Source organism: Periophthalmus magnuspinnatus, chromosome 2 (assembly GCF_009829125.3).
Source record: "Periophthalmus magnuspinnatus isolate fPerMag1 chromosome 2, fPerMag1.2.pri, whole genome shotgun sequence".
In the NCBI taxonomy this organism is placed as follows: domain Eukaryota; kingdom Metazoa; phylum Chordata; class Actinopteri; order Gobiiformes; family Gobiidae; genus Periophthalmus; species Periophthalmus magnuspinnatus.
The window spans coordinates 5503727-5519497 of NC_047127.1; the positions used below are offsets into that span (position 1 = coordinate 5503727).

A 15771-nucleotide genomic window follows, 5' to 3' on the forward strand; every position below is an offset into this window, starting at 1 on the left:
CTTTTGGTCGTCATGTCACTATAGCTCTATAAATTGGGTTGTTTATGAGCTTGTGTGCGCGTTTCACTGTCTCTATTTTAATTACATATTTAGCTTTTTTGCATATTTGCGCATTAATACTATTTTTAATGAAGCAATAGAATACACAAGTGGTTCCCCCAGACGCAAAAATAGGTCACTATTTTTATATTTCTTACTAAAATTCAAGAAAAACTGAAATTTGGCAGTAGGATTTGAAGTAGAAGTGAATGTGTTTTGTACCATTCTCCTCTGGGCCAGCCGCCTCAGGTGTACCCAGGCGGGACAGCTCTTCTGGGGCTTCGGGGTAGATGATGGCGGTGTCTCCTCTCTGGAGGTACTCGGCGATACTGTCCACGTGACCGTCGCTTTCGTCCAGCTTCCTTTTGGAGAAGAAGTCCTCGAATTCTGAAGTGCAATCCATACTGTTCACTGGAAGAAGATACGAGAAAATACAATGTTTTATCACGACAAAAGAGCCCAAAGTTGAATTGTTTTCTGTTAAAGCTACACTATGTCACTTTTCTGGCGACGGGTCAATCTCCTGCTCGTCTCTGTGGAGTTGTTATTGCATCCCTGGAATATTCCGCAGCCCGGCATTAACATTTCTCTTTTGCACGCGTTAAGTTGCAAGTTTTTTTATCGAAAAACTTTGAAAAACATGTTTTTTCTACTGAAAGCGGCGTCGCCTTTTTGCAGATCTGATTCGTAACTTCTGATAGTGCCACCTGCTTATCGCCATAGAGAATGATAAACAGTGTGGAACTTTTCAAGCAAAACTACACAAACAGATGTCCATAGAAACGAGCAACTGACACTAAAAAGGTTGCATAGTGTCCCTTTATATGCATCTCTTTGCTCTTTACTCCCCCTACTGGTCAAACTTTGTAATTTTCCAAGTGACAGGTTTTAACCAATCACAGTGAAGTATGAACTCTTAGGAGAATCAGATAACTTTATTCATCTCTTACAGGGATCTGAAAATATACAAGTTTATTATTTTTTGTTTTTGTAGGTAAAAATACCATTTTTACCTACAAAAATCCTGGGAATGTTTATTTAATTTTCCCGTGTAACATCTCACCCACTACTTTACATCTTTGCGGAACAGCAGCTTTGAAATATTACAGCTTCACTTTGAGGGAAAAAAGAAAAAAAATCTTCTAAATTACTGGGTTTGCTTGTCACGCTATGGCAACGAAAATAAAAACTGCAACTTAATACGAACGCCAGATAAACGTGCCACTAGAAGCCGCCGCCGTCGCCGTCGTCGCTGATGCCGCGTTTGTACGAAAACATCCCTGACCTAATTCAGTTGTGACACAAAATCTGATGCGGAGGAGCTTAAGACTGTAGAAATCAGACTGGAATACAGCAAAACGCAATCTCCGTCTCTACTTTCACATGGAGGGTCAATCAGCGCTGCGGCTTATGTTGACGCTGTGTCGGGCAGATTACGGAGGCCAGACCACAAACTGGCACAAGGGGGGAGAAGAAGAAGAAGAAGGAGAAGAAGAAGGGGGGAGGAAAGGAGGAAAGGAGGGAGTGTTGCCACATAACACACAGGACTATAGTGTCTTAAGCTCGACAAAGTGCTGATGCTTTTTTTTGCTTTTTTTTTGCTCACACGATGTCTTCAGGAGGGCTCTCATAAGCTGCGGTTTATAGATAGCTGTAGTCAAGAAAACAAAGCTAAACGTGGCAGGATTCATAAGAGGAGGCGTGGTTTCAAACAACTGGGAAATACACCGGACAACTGCATGTGTTTTGTGTTTGTACTACGCAAATATATGGTAAAAGTACAGTACAGTGTGTAACTTTCTGGAGGTGGAAATAGATAAATAAGTTAAACTCATACTTCAGAGCGTCCTACATGGAGATAAATATGTTTTATGTTATTATATTGTGGGAAAATATATGGTTGCTATGGAAACGAGCATGAAGAGGGCGTCAAATAAAGTGAAATAAGTCAGGTTTGTGGAGATGCAAGCCCACTCACAATAAGGATGCATTTTTTTAAATTATATATTTTTTTATTCCAGTGCAACTCTCCTCCAAATAAAGCTAAATAAGTCAGGTTTGTGGAGATGCAAGCCCGCATGTTTTTTTATTTTTTTCCAGTGCAACTCTCCTCCAAATAAAGCTAAATAAGTCAGGTTTGTGGAGATGCAAGCCCCACTCACTGTGAGGACGCATGTTTTTCGATTTTTTAAATTATTTTTACAACTTTTTTCAGTGCAATAAACATTTTTGGCTAAGACGTTACATACTGTGGCTTTACAAGTTAAATTTTAAACAGATTTTTTGATTTAATAACAAAGTGACAATAGCCACTGGTACAGTTTCAATCAAGCATATTTAGAGCAAGTTTAAAAAAAAAAAAAAATTCATAGTAACATCACATGCTAATAGCTATTTTTGACATTAGCAGCTACCATTTTTAGCCAAGTGTAAGCAGACGTCGCGGGAACATCTCTTGGTATTTTCTAGGCCCTGAAATCAAAGTTAATTCAATTTTTTCACTATTTTTCCGCATATTTTATTATTTTAACTCACAAAACCAAGTACCAACAATACTACAGGCTGCCTTTTCTTGACGAGCTCTATCGTACAACCATTTGTTTTACTTGTACGAGATTATGTTCTGACTAAAGACATGACTTTAAACCTTCAAATCAAATCCTACTTTTGTTTTCACGTCACCCACACACAGACACACACAGACACACACAGACACACACACAGACACACCCCGACACACACAGACACACACAGACACACACATCCTTGGGAGATCCGGGGCCCATTTAGCCGCATTCAACCCCAAAAAGTGACATCTCATCAGGGCTCATCCCGCTTAATTAGGCTTTTTTTTTACAGCGCGGCCAAGGTGAGTTTAAGAGCCATTTGTTAGGCCGTCACGACTGCGCGCTCCAATTTGCGAAAGGTCAAGGTAGCAAATATTCGACAGTCAAACCTGGCACCCAAATGTCACGCGTGCCAATGGATCACGTTTGAACTGTGATCGCATCATTTACAAGCATCCTTATTAGCTCTCCTATTTATTCAAACCGCTAGCTAATTGCGCAGGCTAGCAATCAGACTAGCGCTCGAGTCATGTACGGATGAGCGGGCCCGAGCTAGGACTTCTCTGACAAAAGAATGTTGGTTTTTTTGCAGCCGGTGAAGGAGGAAATCACCTTGGTACAAAAGGCTTCGGGGACAAAACGTGCTCCAAATGCGAAAGTGTCTAAACGGAATCGTATGTGGCGGATTGTCGGCTCTGAGCTTCGCCGATGAGAAACATTTGGGGACAGCTTCAGAAATACTATGAAGCGTGTTATGCATTATTGGTACTTTTGGATAACTTGGCAATTTAAAAGCGGGGTATTACACTTCTAAGGGGTATTCACCGCTAACACGTAACATATTTAGATCGTCGTGTTGCCTTTTATTGTTTTGAAAATGCTATCTTCATGTAATAAGTTTTTTCGTTAGTTTTTGACACTCTGAGTGCCTCCTCTCTGTGCTAAGTCGCTCCCCCTTCAGAGCGCTATTCTGCATACATTCTTCTCATGAGACTATGGGACATCGCATCAGGTTTGTGAAGTTGTAGTGTATCGTTTTGTATCCTTCTTTTGTAGATTTCTGGACGATTATTGCGTGGGAGCGTGCGTGATGTGGGCTTGTGGGCGGAGCACCGGACAGAATCGTACCGCGAACTGTTCGAGAGATTGCTAAATTACTCAAACATGCATGAACGACGTCTACGACCTCTTCAAGCATGTTTTTGAAGAGGGAAGGACATAAAAACATGGTGGAAAGAAACACTTAGCTAAGTTATTGTACCTTTGGGCGCTTGGATTAGAGTTTGCGCCCTCTGCTGGTAACAATGTGCAGTGCGTGTTGACAAAACAATCGGTGACTTATGATGAAATGATTAGTCTGAAACTTAACTTCCTGGTTTCTATTGGTCAAGAAATAAAGTGCATCAGGTCAGTACAAAAATAAAACTTTAGCATAAATACGTATGTTTTTGCTGAGGAAATATTGTAAAATTGGAAAAATGTAATAAAAAGCATTCCATGTGACCTTTAAATTATTCACTCAAGTATGAAAAATATATTACCCCACTCAACGCTATGAGAAGTCAGTGTTTTGGGAAGGGGGGAGGGTTGACTTAAGTTCACTAGAAGAGTGTCCTAAGCTGGTTGTCATGGCGTCCGGTGATATCATGGAGGTGGGTGTGCAGCTGCAAATCAGCTTAGACGGCTTTAATGCGAAATGGCAGGTGGTTTTGGTTCCTCCAAGAGAGACAAGGCACTTAGCGCAAGGAACAAGACGAAGCACACTGTAAAAAGTTTGGAAAATAAAGTCGTCTAAGTGTAGTTAACGTTAAAGTGCCAATTCGGTAACTTTTCATCCAATAAAAGACAGGGTTTTTTTTTCATTTTGGGTGGTTTTATTGCTCTGAAAAACTACAAAATGCGTCCTTCTTTTGAGCGGCCTTGCATCTCCACAAACCTGACTCTTATTTGGCCTGCTTGTTGCTATGGAAATTATGTTCAATTGGCTATGATCTTTCACAAAATGCCATAAAACGTATTTATCCCCAAGGAGAATGTTCCAAAGTACGGTTTTAACTTTCTGTTTCAATGGAATCCTGCAGGCCGACGTGTCAACCCCAGAAAGTTACACACTGTGGCTTTAAGTTACCTAACATTCGATTGTGAATTGAGTGATTTACGCCAAGAAAATCTGATAAATGCTTGTTGAATTAACTTTGACTTCGTGTTTTTTTGTTTTTTTTTTTCTCAAATGACTCACATGCACAGGTCACAAGTTAAAATCACTGTTGCAACACAAAGTTTGCGAAATGTAACCAAGGAAACGGGGACAGAAGTCATGAAGATTAGAGAGGAGCCATGTGAGGGATGGGTGAGGCTTACCTGTACCGTTTCCAACTGTCTGCAATGTGCCGTCTGGCCCCAGAGCGTCGAAATCGTCCTTCATTTCATCTGCAAAGACGGGAAAAAAGATAAGGAGGTTACGAGGTGTAGTGCAAATTATAACATTGAAAATCATAAGGAACCAGAAAGCACGTGGTCACGGGGAAGAGGTATATGACCAAATGGGTTAATATAAGTCACTCACAAGTTTTAACGCAAAGGTCAAACGTTTTTCTGGGGTTTCATGATCTAAAATTGAACACATTTTATTGGATGTTACCACTACTAGAACCTCTAAATTGTTTACTATTTAATAAAACTGTACTTCTAAGAGTACTTTTACCTCTACTAGAGTAATATATTTGACAGCCATACTCTTACTTGAGTAAAGGTTTTGGTCACTCTTCCTCCAGATGTCGTGCTTAGTCACTCTTACTTGAGTAAATTCCTCGACCACAACTTTGTACTTTTACTTGATTAATATAATTTTAATTTGAAGTAACTTTACTCTTACTTGAATACAATTGTGGCTACTCTACCACCTCTGGAAAGTATAACGACGTTTCATGTTTATAATTCGGAACACTGTAGTTGTCCAGGGGTGTCCAAACTATGGCCCGGGGGCGAAATTCGGCCCTCAGACCAATTTTTTTGGGCCCAACTGTTCATAATCAGTACTTTTTTTTACAGCAAATGTGAGTAATATAACCTAAATAACATCACATTGCATTGTCATACAGACCTAATAATAATATTTCAACCCTTATTTAAAGTATGTTAAATGCAACCAAATGTTTTTCAAGATATGGCCCTCGGTGAAAAGAGTATGGGCACCCCGCTATAGTCGATTTATATGTCAAAATATGCCCGCTGTGTACTGTCATCTGTTTATAAAGCTTGTAACTGTCCGATAATGAGGAAGTGTGCTGTTAGCATGCTAGTTGTTGTTAGCATTACCGCCTTGGCCTCTTGAAGGATGCTCAGAATGCGTAAAGTAAGTGAGGAATAACACCAAACCAGTGCAAACCGTTTAAAATTATCTCATTCTGTTTTTCCACATGTTTAACACAGTAATAAAAAACACAGGCCTATCGTTTGCCTTTACCTGTCCATCACAATACCTAGTAAAAACAGTAGGAGGCGGTACGGCGCGCGCTGTTGCTCGCTCGTCCCTGTTTAATGAATGCTATCATCGCTGCCAGACATTGACTTATTTACCTTTAACATGACAACAAGCGGCGCAGGGCTAGCGGAGAGCGCAGAGGAGCAGGAAGCTAAACAACGTGATTAAATAGCCACCTGAACAATCACAGGCACCCAGCTAGCATACGCGCGCGGAGAGCATTACCACCCAACTGTGTCACCCTATGCACCAGCACGCCAGCTTTTTATCATATGTCATTCGGAACGGGTGATTTTGTTCAAAGTAGCGTTTTTTATGCGAACATTTGGGTTAAAGAAATGCTGGAGAGAGCTACAGCCCTCACGGCCTCAAACTATAAAGATGTTTAACCACAAATGGAGCAGCGCGAATGTTTCTGAGAGGCAGGGAGGGAGGGGGTAACCTCATTGGTCGGGGTAGACCTCAAGATGGGCGGGATCGTAGAATTCGTGGGGAATTGGAAACCAAATTAAAACAAAGGCAGTTGGAGATAGCATGCCCTTACTTTCGCTACATCCACTTTTGATCGTTAAAGTCCTGTACGCGAGTTTTTCCCCCATGTATTTGAGCAATGTTTGTCAGATATATTGCCTAAGCAGCTCTTGGGGTCAAAATAAGTCAGCCGTTTTATTGTTTGTAATCAGGACGAGCACGTTAGCATGCTGGTTGCTCCATGACACCCAAACTCCACTCTAACCTCTGAAATTTGTGAAGAACGGTTCTAAAAGTAAAGGTAATAGTACGTAAATGATAACTTTGGATCACTGCAAAATGTTTTTTTCATGTTTTTAAGACAGTAGTTTTATTGTTCTATAATCAGGAAGAGCACATTAGCATGCTGGTTGCTCCATGACACCGAAACTCCACTCTAATCTCTGAAATTTGTGAAGAACGGTTCTAAAAGTAAAGGTAATAGTACGTAAATGATAACTTTGGGTCACTGCAAACCGTTTAAAATGAACCAGCTCTGTTTTTTCACGTTTTTAAGCCAATAAAAACCAGATACAGCGTCTTTTAAACATACATTTTTCATATCTCCATCTCTCTCCCTTTAGTTTTTCAGGTGTCGCGCAGTGCCACCACCTTGACGTTTATTACTTTCCCTCTTCTCCAATGTCAGACAGAAGATTTCAACCAAATTTTAAAAGGCTCCCATAGCAGTGCTTTGGATGCCAATCGGGATAATGGCCTGGCACAGGTGAGGGGACATAAATAACCGCTGAGGACAGGCTCGTAAACAAGAAATCTGCCCCCCGTGAATGCTGTTGGGGTGGGCAAGACTATGCTAGGTCCTCCTCTTGGCTCGGACCGCAAATTCAATCAAGGTGCTTCCCAGAATACGGGTTTCGCAATCTCCGCGGAGGACTAAAATGTGTTTGTGCATCTGCTCCTGCCCGGCACACAAGGTAGATTTTCTCATTTGAGGTAAAAGAATTGGTAGCAAGGTAAGTTAGAGTTTATTGTCCCCATAGAGACATTTGTCGTACGTCTTTGACCTGTCAGGAGCAGTGAAAAACTACAGTGAATCAACAAGGGACCGGTGTTCAGATCTTGAACCAGGAGTAGCTAGCTGGAGGATTAGCGGGATGTACGGGTAACGGTTGCACGAAGAGGAAACATTGGAGAACATGCAAACTCAAAACAGTCCCTAGAGCGTCTTTTTTTTAGCCAGTCCAGCAGTCAAATTACCACGAAACAGTTTTTTTTCCCCGTTAAATCTGTGACGGAAGCTTTGTCGCCTACTTCTTTCACGAAAATGTCATTACTTTGCTTCAAACGTTCCACGGTATGCCACGAAACGTATCTATCTTTCAGTTATCCCACATATCTTGAAGAACTTTCTATGGAGAATAAAACTCTAATAGAGCTTCTGACGGAGCAGTGCCCACAGTTAGCATCACTTCCCCAAGCAACGTTGACGACATCATCCGCAAAGTATTAATAATAAGTAAAACGTGTAAGTTTCTCGGTCTCTCGCTCCAAATTGCACAGCGGAGGCCTTGTCCCCATTGAAATCGCGGCAGCTTATAGTTTGGAGTGTTGAGAGGGAATGGGTGGGTGTATTGTTGATCATATTGTTTCCCTGCTTACATTACGCCCAGGGCAAGAGCCAATCTCCCCTTTGTGTTTTTGTGGAACGCTCGCGACGTCAAGACTTGCCGATGTCGCTTTGAGATCCTCGCAATCCTTGGGTTACACGAAATTAAAGATTTGGCTGCTGTGGTGAGATGATATATACCCTTGTCAATGGCTTCGCGGAATAATGACAGACTCTTCACAACGCCTATGTCCTACTTTAACTTTCCCTAGTGTTTTTTTTTTATTTTTTTTTATGAACATTTAAACCACCAAGGAGCATCTTAACCGCAATCCGGAAAATATAAACGTCTATTCAATGACATAAATTTAAACTGTGACAAAATAAACACTTTGAATATAACCCGCCGCCGCAAATTAAACAGATATGAGAATGGAGTTGCCAGAGTGTCGGTAAACAGAGGTGGGTAGTACTCGGTTACACGTACTTAAGTAACTTTTTAAAGACATTGTACTTTTAATAGTACGTTTCCAGCTGCGTATTTTTGCTTCTACTGTGTTTTTTAAGTGAAGTAACAGTACTCTTCCTTGAGTAAAAGTTCGTGTTTTTCTTCCCACAAAACATTTCTTGCACCTTCACATCCTCATTCTTCAGATATTGTTTCGTTTTTCAAAATTTTTCTGCCTATTCTTTCAAAATACCATGTTTTGTTCATTATATTATGTTTTATTATATATATATTTTCACAGAGGGCCACATCAACAAAATGGTTGCACTCAAAAGGCCAGATGTAACTGTAAGATAAACGTAACTAACTGTTCCCAAATGTAATGTAAAATAAATGCAACTACTTTTTAATCTTGTTAATTAACTCGTTCTTATTCAAATTACAAATATTGCATATGGAATTGCATAGATTTGAAAAAATGGCTGTGTAACTATGTATTTTGTGATAAACTGACACTTTAAAACAGTCATACTTTTTAATTTACCTTGTCGCGGGCCACATAAAATGACGCAGTGGGCCACATTTAGCCCACGGGCCTTGAGTTTGACACATTTGATTTAAAGTTTTGACCTTCCAAATTTACATTTAACTAATTATAAATCAAATGTTACATCCCATTAGTTACTCTGACTTAACCAGATACATTTTACTCTTACCTGAGTCATTTCTACTTTATATTTCTACACGAGTAATATTATTTTGAAGTAACGTTACGCCTACTTGAGTACAATTTTAGGCTATTCTACCCACCTCTGTCCGTGAAGCCACCGCGTTTGTGTAATCGTGTTTAGCTTGGGCGTGACGCAAAAAAAAAGGCAACGCGCGATGGGATTTCGACGCTCCTGTTTACCTTGGAAAACTTTTTGTTATCCGAGAGGTGAGGCTAGCTTCCAGTAGGAGGTACGCTAATGCTACTTGTACCTCTGTGTGGACACTGGCACACGCTAGCCGAGAGTGGGAGAGAGAGAGTGGCAGAGTGGTGAACGGCTTGCCAAGAGAATTGAAAGAAAATCAAACAAGGTATATTACAAGAGGGATCTGGTTTCGTATTGGTGAACCACAACTATGTACCATTCTTAGTCATGGAAAGAGTCCTGGATAAGAGTGTCCGTGAAGTCGTGTTATGCCAGCAGTAAATCACTAAGGAGCCAAGGCGGTAAGGTATACAGCGTCTTGAAAGAGCAGAGGGGAGGTTAGACCCAGGAGGTGAGCGGAATACCTCTACTACGCAATCGTCGTATTTTTACAGCGCACCGGAGCTGTTTGGGTAGAAAACATTCCCATTTTTACGGCCGGTCACCGCAATCCAAGCGCTTTCAAGTTCTGGCCCGCTGCATTCACGCTCATTTGTCTTGCTACACAGGGACAAGGTAAACATCTTTTGAAACAGGACACATTTGGGAATTGGATCTTTTGTTATAAGTCGGATTATTTATGTAGACGAGAACGTATTTCAAATTCGGTGGAGGGAATGGGTGTTACGTGAGCACAACTGGACCTGGGATGCCTTTAGCCGTCAGATATTGAGGAAACGTCAAATATAGTATATAGGGAACCCTTGTAGGTGTACGCAAACTGGTAATATTTTATCTGGCAGCCCAAAGTGAGGAGTTCATTGGTCAAATTTGGTAGTACTTTTATCATCCAGGTGGATTCCATAGTGGTTCGTGGGCGTAAACTCGTCTACGTGTCTTATACTTGTTCTGATACACCTCAAGGTCATTTTAAAGCTTCAGAAAAGGTTCATTTCTGTCCTACGAATGTGACTTTTTAGTATCGATACCTACTCAAATTAGTATCCAGTCTCATTACTAGTTTTACCATCGATTACTGATTTACGATGCGTTTTTTTACTTCATATCAGAGGACACAGACTGGTATTATATAAGAAATATTAAATATAACATCCGAACAAAGCAGTAAGTGTTCTTTTCATTTCATAACAAAAAGAAAAGTTTCATTAAATTTCATGAATTGTTCAAATGCAGTAGGTGTGTTAGAAATCTGACAAACCACCCTACTCAGAGAACATTTGACTCAAACTGTGTGCCAATAAGCTAACCACGATGACAAAGTGCGATTCTGTTTCGAGTCCCAGATCCTCGTCCCGCCCTCGAGAGCGCTTTTAAAAAGGGGCGCAGAGAGAAAGCAGGTGATTTATTTGAAAATGTCTGTCAAAGATAATGATGTCATGCTTTCCAAGGACAGCTCCAGACGGCACTCCGATTGTAACCTGGAATCGCTAATAAAACTTCTCTTCTTTCTTCTTCTTTTCGCACAAACGCCTTCAGCTTTGTTTTGTTTGTCAGCTGCCATTACGGAGACATTGTCCACCCTTCTCACTGCTCTCTCTTTCCAAACCTGTCTCGTAAACCTGTGTCAGAACATGGGAGCAGATCAGTGGAAGGAGGGTGTCAAGGGAGAGGTGGGGTGCGAACTTATCTCAGGCCCAAGTTATGCGCTGAGGTATCACTGTAGACACTTAGGCACCGCGGAAGAGAAAAAAAACTCTGGGAAACACAGCGCCCGCAAGATTGGGAAAGAGACTCCCAAACGCTCTAATGAACTTGACTTGCTCGGCGAAATATGTCAGCCACTTTATCACACGAGAAGCATATTATCTGGGATTGCTACATAGTTGAATTACAGACATTATGGCACCGCGGGTCTTTATCAAATAAACAATTACCGTATGCAACGACAGCTTGTTTATCCTTTATCTTGATTTATTTACTGAAGTGTCTCTCCTCCTCGCGCCCCTCCTCTTAAACACCCAACCAGAACCGTTATTTGGGAGAATGTTGATCCCGCTAAGTTTTTTTTCATCGCTAATAAATGTGCAATTTTCCCCCATATTAAAATTTAAGACTGCCGAATGTTCCCCCGCTTTTCGCCACTGTGCACAGCTAGTTCATTAGCAGAAATGAATAGCAAAGGCCAGCTCATTTAAATAGACTGTCTTACATGACTTCTCGCCGTACTCTGTTCCTGTCACATGCTTCCAAGAATCATTGACTCTTATTATACATGTAAATGGCTATCATAAAAATAAAAATTTCATTTAAGATTGTTAATGACTTTTTGCAGCAGTCTGGCTTCCTTTAATGATTATACCCTGCCCCTAATTAAAAGTATTTATCTTTCAAGCATCCGTGACTGCAGCGGAGGCAGTCGGAGGCACGCGAGACAATAAAGACCTGCTTTGACAAACAGAAGGATGGTTCCCTATGGTATGGAGCAAACACTTTTTACCCTGTAGTTTACATCAGTTTCACATTAATTTTACATTTAAAAACTCAAGCCTATATCAACCAATCCTATCACAATTTCCTACAGACTAAGTCCTTCAGATTTTATTAAGATACATAAGAATTGATAACTTTATTTGGCCCAGAATCGGGAAATTCCAGCGTTGCAATGCGAAGTTCAAGAACACCAGGAGAATAGAGATTTGCAATCAAAACCCAAGATCCATAACTAATAAAATATACTTAAATCTCACCATTTAACCAGACTATCCGATTCAGACTTTATTAAAATACATAAGACAACCATAATTTGTCCCACAACTGAAAAATTCCATCGCTGCAACATAAAATTCAAGAACAGCAGGAGGATAGAAATATGCAATCGAAACCCAACATAAATAACTCTTAAAATATACTCAAATCTAACCATTTACTATTCGAATTACTTTATTAAGATACATAAGACAACCTTCATTTGTCCAGAGTTGCAACACAAAATTCAAGAACAGCAAGAGGATATAAATACACAATCAAAAACCAACATAGATAAATGTTATATTATTAAAATTGACTTAAATCTAACCATTAAACTAGAAATTTTAACAGATTTAAGATCCAAAAAGATAATAAAATGAGCTCGCAGTTTCTTTTGCGAGTTCACACTGTATTGTGATTGGTTAAACCCGCCTGTCACTCATTCACGCTGACCAATAAGAGAAGCAGGTTGGGGGACAATAGACAACAGAAGCCCATGTTTGAGCATCGGAAATATAATGACCTCACAATGCAAGATAATACTGCTAGTGCTAATACCCCCCTTTACTTCAAACACACCAGAATGAACATTAGAACTACCCACTCCAAGGCATTTACTTTGGACAACTCCTCTGGCACATCTCTCAAATATGTGTTTTCCTTTCTGTACTTTGCAACAGTAAAACATTTTCTCTTATTTTCCGAGGTTATACATAAATGTAAATAGTTTGTGTTGTCTGGCTCAGGGTGGGACTTTGTGTAAGCGTCAACCAAATGCTCGCAAAGAAACTGTTTACGACGTTCGGCAGGGCTCCTCCGGCAGACCTGGCTACAGCCGTGTTTGCCCAGCGCTCGCCGGGGTTTGTCTAAGCGAGCGCGGGCACCAGATGGGAGGGGCTTACCGCCGCAGAACAAGCATCGGAGCCAAGTTGAGCACACAGCATCCAAGCCCGCGCCAAGCTTGGACACTTTCTGACTGACAGTTTCACCTGCACCAGAGACATCTGCTTAAGTGTGCTCCAAGTACAAGAAACTGCTCGTGGTTTGGAATTTTGCGGGATAGTTTTGATTATTTTATTATGGGATTTGAGGGTTATGGGATCTGACTATTAGACTAAGATGTCCCACTTTTCGACAATCAGGTTCGAGGCCTTTAAATTTTACCAGAAAAAAATGAATCTAAATTTCTATAAAAAGGTTTGCCCAAAAAAACAAAAACAAAAAACAATCCATTATAATAAAATAAATTAAACAAAATACTAGCTTTTATCTTTGGATTGCATAAAAAAATGCATTGGATTTCGTACATTTTTTTGTTCATTGTTAAAGCTTCACTATGCAACTTTTCTGATGGAACGTTACTGGGCACCTACACGTCTCCGAGAAAATGTTTTTGCGTTGCCACAGATAAGTAAAGATTAAGATTAAACTTATCTGTGTCCATGAAAATAAGCAAGTGACGTCATTAGGCTGCGTTACAGGTCAGCTCTGTGGAGAGGAGACTCTGCTCACAATAAGAATCTATGCGTTTTTGAGGGAAAAAAACAGAAAGATTTCCATATAGAGACACAGATGGCTGACTTTGTGCACTTTTGCATTCAAATGTAGCATAATTTGTGAGTAAAATTGTCTCCCATCAAGAAATTTTGTAGCAATTTCTATCATCACGGGATGTTTAGATTCTTTAGTTCTCCTGCTCATGCCGTAGGAAAAGGAGAGAATCCAGGAAGCTCATCTCGTAGTAAGTATAAGTAAGTATATAATCATTTGCCTTCCTTACTTTTCAGAATAGCTTATCTTGGAACTAATCTTTGGATGTACTTTCCATCATTCGGAGCAACAGATTGAAGATTTGCTTTCACAAACATTTATTGGACGCAAAATTAATCTTGCACTTAGTATTTGTTGTGCCATCCAACTTATAGCCAAGAAGTTTTCCGAAACACAAACTATAAAGTAGACCAGCGTAACTCACCGGCGCCATCTACAGACGCGCTGAGCATGTCGTTGTCGGGCCAGATGTGCTCCACGCCGCTGTCCCTCATGTCGTCATCGTCCTCCTCTTTACCCAACATGCCGTGGCTCTCGACCCGTGGAGACGCCTCCGGATTGGTCAAGCTGCCGGGGCTTCCAGTGCCGTTCAGCAGGGGATCTTCCTCGGATACCGGAAGCTTGTCGTCCTCCTCCGAGTCTGAGCCGGTTTCCACCACGTTCTCATAGTTCAGTGCTGCAGAGAGAGAGAAAGAAAACATAGGAGTTTAGTCTGGATCTCTGTGGAAATGGTCATTTTACAAGAGGCGGCTTTATGCAACCGCAAACTATCATAATTCATATAAACATTATAAGAAAAGTATTCCCAAGGCTGACAGTTAGGCGTCATCCTATAAGCAGTTTGCAGTTACATCTTTTTAATACACATAAAGTGGTTCAACGTGAAAGTTAAATGACAGAGAATTCTGACAAAAATATGGCCATGTTGTTTTGGAAATTGTGGTTTATACCCAGATTAAAAAGGTCACCCCACATCACTGCGCGCTCCAAGGCGTGGGTGCGTTTTTTTGTGGGTTACACCCCAATTACAGCATCCACTCCTGGAATCTGCGCCGAGCCTGGCGGTCGGCAGACAGCTGGAGGGAGATGCGGCCAAAATAGCCACTAATTTTCAGTGGTGCTCACATGCCTGGGATACCAACGAGCTGCACCTTTCAGGAGGGCCCAGCTCCAAGCATAGCCGTCACGTTTGAGATGCTCCACATAGCACGTACAATATTACAAATGTGATTGCTATGCATACAAAAGGCTTAACCTATAGTCATTTGGATTATTCATCACATGTAGCATCTTACATTTGCCTTGTCACTGAACCGTGAACATAAATGTCTTTTTCTCAGCATAAGAGACATGACAGAAACCTGATGCGCACACAGACTCACAACATTAGCAGGCCCCACAACACTCAGGTCCCACACATATGCCCGCGCTGCCTAAAATAGACGCCTGTAAATAAGGCTGTGAACTCAATCAAAGGTGGCCGCGTGTAAATGAGTCCACCATGGGCAGGTTGTCGGTGTGGACTGTGCACGGTGTAAATCGTGGCATAAAAGGACGTCACAAGACTTATTGGTGGAGCGCAGATGGAGCGGCGGGCGAGCCAGGAACATGGCATCGCTCTGGGACACACCTCATTGGCAGCACGTCCAAGAATGTTCTGTGGTGGAGCCAATCACGAGGAGGCTCGTAGTGAAGAGGTGGAGGCTGTTTTTATGTGAATTTATGTCTCACAGCCATAAAAAGGCTACAGCCAGCTCATAAGTCAGCAGTCTTTAGTAAAATCAACAGATTTATATCTAATAGCTCTGCGATGGCATGTCCCCTTTATATTTGAACATAAATACAAACAGAATATGCAAAATGCCTTCTACTGTGACCATTCTGCAGACACATATTTCACCAGAGAAGGCCTCTGCACTTGAACTTTTTCAGAATCAAGAGGCAGATAAAGTCCATGCATGACATTTGTGCTCACGTTCTACATATGAAAAATAAGCTGCACCCATCTCCTCCCAACACGTCTGGAGCGATTGACCGGTCCG

General features: G+C 41.1%; 1 protein-coding gene across 2 annotated transcripts in view; it reads right to left on the reverse strand.

Annotated features, from left to right (window-relative positions):
- The window catches only part of zeb2b (zinc finger E-box binding homeobox 2b), a 119060-nt gene that overhangs the window by 21165 nt on the left and 82124 nt on the right, over positions 1 to 15771 (reverse strand). For both annotated transcript variants that reach the window (XM_033981106.2, XM_033981123.2), the window contains exons 3-5: positions 14154 to 14405; positions 4968 to 5036; positions 262 to 450 (exon numbers count right to left, since the gene is read on the reverse strand). In XM_033981106.2, the coding sequence (XP_033836997.1) occupies positions 262 to 450; positions 4968 to 5036; positions 14154 to 14405 (510 nt within the window). The remainder of the gene's footprint in view (positions 1 to 261; positions 451 to 4967; positions 5037 to 14153; positions 14406 to 15771) is intronic.